Consider the following 3,485-nt stretch of genomic DNA (forward strand, 5'->3'; position numbering starts at 1 on the left):
ACCATCCAGGACCACCATTATGGTGACTTCTAGCATATAGTTACATTATGTTCATGCAGTCTCCACCACCAGGGCTGAATGGATCACTTTCACAGACTGACACTAGCAGAGGACTTAGATAAAAACTAGCAGAGGGCTTAGAAATGCATCAGCCTCACAGAGAGCAAACTAAATTTTAAAATAAACAGTCAAAACTAAATCTGCAAATATATGAAAGAACTTCAGCTCTGCTGAAAATTCTGAAAGAACTACTTGCAAATTCAGTAAAGTTTATAATAAAAAGAAGTTATATACATACCGTAGTAGGTAGCTTGAGTCTGATTTTTTTTTTTTTACATACATGACAAACTCTCCAGCCATTATGAAATCACTTAATTGGAATCTATCAAGATTCAAAGTAAAGATGCTTTCCCCCTCTTTAAAAAAACACTCGTGCTTTCGCCATATCTTGGAAAGATGTGAAACAGTTTCAAGAAGGAAGTTTACCACTGTAGACCCATGTTAATAACTTAAAGTAGCAATCTGTCACTGGGCATATTGTTGATAATAGCCAAAATACTCATTTTCTCTTGGGCTGTTTCTACATCTTCGGTTTGTTTCTAAGCTACACCTGTGCCAAGGCCATATACTCTCCCATGATACTTTACATTATCAATTGTATCCTCAAAGAACAACTCTTTCATTCTGATATCCCTGCCATCCCTGTCATTACTTACAGGGATGGCAGGGATATCTGCACCCCATGTAAGTAAAGAATCTGACCCCGCTTGGTGCAGGTGACCAATACGCTGCAAATCTAGCTGGTCAGCAACTTCCTGAAGCCCTCCCTTCAGGTTTTTGCAGCTCTTCATTAAATACTTAACATCATATATAGATGTAAAGAAAAGATTCAGGATATGAAAGAACTCATGTTCTTCTTCAGGAAGCCTAGAATCTGTCAGTAGTTTCACCATATAACCAAAGTCATAGCCATTATGAAATGAAAGCCATTTGACATTGTCACTGAGCACCACACCAGAAGGTCATTAGAAGTTCCGCAAAATGTAAAGTATCAATCCCTTTCTCCTCATGTTTCTAAAATTGTAATCCCGAGCTTGCAAGGAGGTCTATTGAATCCTGAGAATACATACAGGTATCTTTCATAAGATTGAACTTGAAATTAAACTGCCAGGTGTTGATTCTTACAGGATATTCTCCTTTTTCATTTGTGAAGGTCAGGCCTAACTGGATAATTTTAAGCAGGTCAACATTACATCGGAGAAATTGATATTGATAATCTATAGAACTGCGAAATTCACCAATTGATCGAACAACCACCCCAGGAAACTCTTTGTCCATCACAATGTAGCTGTAGCTGAGAATTTTTCTCATCTCTTCCTCTAGATTGTTTGCCCATCCTTCACAGATCACTTGACTATTTTCAGCAAGTGCTGCTGGCATCTTGAAGGATTTGTATACAATTACAGTGGAAAACCAGTGTTCCAATATCTCAAAATATCTCAGCCAGTGATATCTGCCTGATGGAACATGGCCCCGTGAGGCACTGTTTGTTTCTCCTCAAGCAAGAAGCATCTGCCAGGCCATTTCGATCTCTTTCAAAAATGGACCCTTCCATTTTAAGGCTTCCCAGCATTAACTCAAAGAGGATCTGGGTTCTGAATTTCTGCCCTGGCTCGCTGAGGGCTCAGTAGGGAGGAAGCAGCCAAATCCCCATGGAGACCAGCTCCCAGGGATGCTTGGCTTGCTCCCCCGCAGCAGCCCCCCCACAATCTCTGGGAAGTCGAACTATACAAGAGCCTTTTGAGTACTCTGAATTATATTAGCTGATCATCCAAATGAGGAATTAGTTTTGCTTAGTGAATCTCTTTTGTACACAGGCCAATCCATTTGAACATTTGTTTGTTTGTTTGTTTGTTTGTTTGTTTGTTTGTTTGTTTGTTTGTTGGATATGTATAGCAAGTAACTCTGGGCAGTTTACATCATAAAACATAAAAACTATTAAAGCAATATATAAAAAATATATGTGGCACCAAGTAATTATGGATATTAATACAGTCAGGGCCCTTAACACATTTGGTGTGATGGAATGTGCACCTGGTGGAGTAGAAGCGGGGATTTTTGGCCACACTTAACTTTTCATTAGACAGAATCTTGCCAAATTAAAGCTATAACTTTTTAACCTACCAGATTTGTCCTGAGATATTCTAGGGTGTGGCTACCTGAATCTCTTTCCCTCTTTTCTATCCAGCTTAATACTAGAATCTCTCAGGATAAATCTGGTAGGTTAAAAAGTTATAGCTATAGTTCGACAAGATTCTGTCTAGTAGGTATAAGCATATAAAGGTTTGAACTCAAATGGATTTTGCTCTGTCATCTTTGGCCTTGGACCCAATCCTTGGGGCCTCACTCAGGCACAGTATCAATGCTTCATGGCCTTATGAAAGGCCAACAGATTCAGAGCCATCTTGATTATCTGAAGGTAGGGTATTCCAGAAGGCAGGGGCAATGGCAGAGAGGGCACATCTAATGTTTCCTGCCAGCCAGCATTCCTTGGCTGATGAGATGCCAAGGCAGCATGCCCAAACTGCCTCACCTCATTGAACAGGTAGAAACAACTAGGGAGAACATAGTTCCTTTGGTAACTTGGCCCAAATTCATGAAGGACTTTAAAGGTGACAATCAACATCTTGAATTGCACATGAAAATACACTGGCAATATTTTTGCACATGTATTTCAGTACTGCCTGAGTATTTTCTTTAGGAATAATAGTTATTTAAGTGAATTTTTAATTTATTTATATTAGTCAAGCTGCTGTAGCAGGGTAAATAGCTGGAAAGTGAATGCAAACCACATTTCCCTGTTCTTGTTAGGAACATTGTGGACATTTTAAGATGGAAAAAAAGAAGAATATTTTGCTGGCCATGATAAGCGCTTGTAAATTACTGACCAAGCTGACTGAAAATCATTAATTTAAATCTGCAGATGAGATCTTGGGAAGATCTCATCTTTGTCCACAGCACTATGTAATGTAGTAGATTTACATCATCAAAAATTAAACAAACATTTGGGGATTGATCAACATCTCAAATGTGAATCAGTCCTTTTCTTTAGAAAAAAGATTTGAGAAAGGGCTTAAATGAGAGTTTAATCATATGAAAATCAGATTTCTTCTCTACAACATGTTTTTCATGGTAAATAAAGTATTTGAAAGAAAATGGAATAAAGTCTACTTTACAGCTATTTTTTTTTAATCCCTTGCCCTTGTTCAAAAGACAAATTTGGTATTCTCTTTTCTTTTTGTGCCATTACCCTTTTGTGTAATCTACTCCTCGTAGTTATAAGAATGATGGAGCGAAAATCAGTAAACAAAGGGGTTTAATCTGAAGTTGTACTGAGTGGGCGATCCTTCATCACATCTTTTTCAGCTGTTACCATGATTTTGAGATTCTGTCATATAAACGAGATTAACTTCCTCTTCTCTTAC

The 3,485-nt window shown here is 38.2% G+C and overlaps 1 protein-coding gene across 1 annotated transcript; it reads right to left on the reverse strand.

Annotated features, from left to right (window-relative positions):
* Positions 1-599: 599 nt before the first annotated feature.
* On the reverse strand, positions 600-1,440 carry LOC139316915 (CCR4-NOT transcription complex subunit 8-like). The gene is made up of 2 exons (XM_070943772.1): positions 1,145-1,440; positions 600-975 (listed from the first exon to the last, which is right to left on the reverse strand). Exons 1-2 carry the CDS (start codon positions 1,438-1,440, stop codon positions 600-602), a joined length of 672 nt encoding a protein of 223 aa, XP_070799873.1.
* Between the last annotated feature and the right edge of the window lie 2,045 nt (positions 1,441-3,485).

This window comes from Pituophis catenifer, unplaced genomic scaffold (genome assembly GCF_029215685.1).
Source record: "Pituophis catenifer annectens isolate HBS135680 unplaced genomic scaffold, rPitCat1.0.hap2 SCAF_4, whole genome shotgun sequence".
NCBI lineage: Eukaryota > Metazoa > Chordata > Lepidosauria > Squamata > Colubridae > Pituophis > Pituophis catenifer.

What these genes read in the sequence shown, in the direction of transcription:
- LOC139316915 (XM_070943772.1), bottom strand. Translation starts at nt 1,440, where the DNA reads ATGCCAGCAGCACTTGCTGAAAATAGTCAAGTGATCTGTGAAGGATGG. An exon ending in TTTAATTTCAAGTTCAATCT is followed by an intron (nt 976 to 1,144) that starts TATGAAAGATAC and finishes GCTTTCATTTCA; the next exon opens with TAATGGCTATGACTTTGGTT.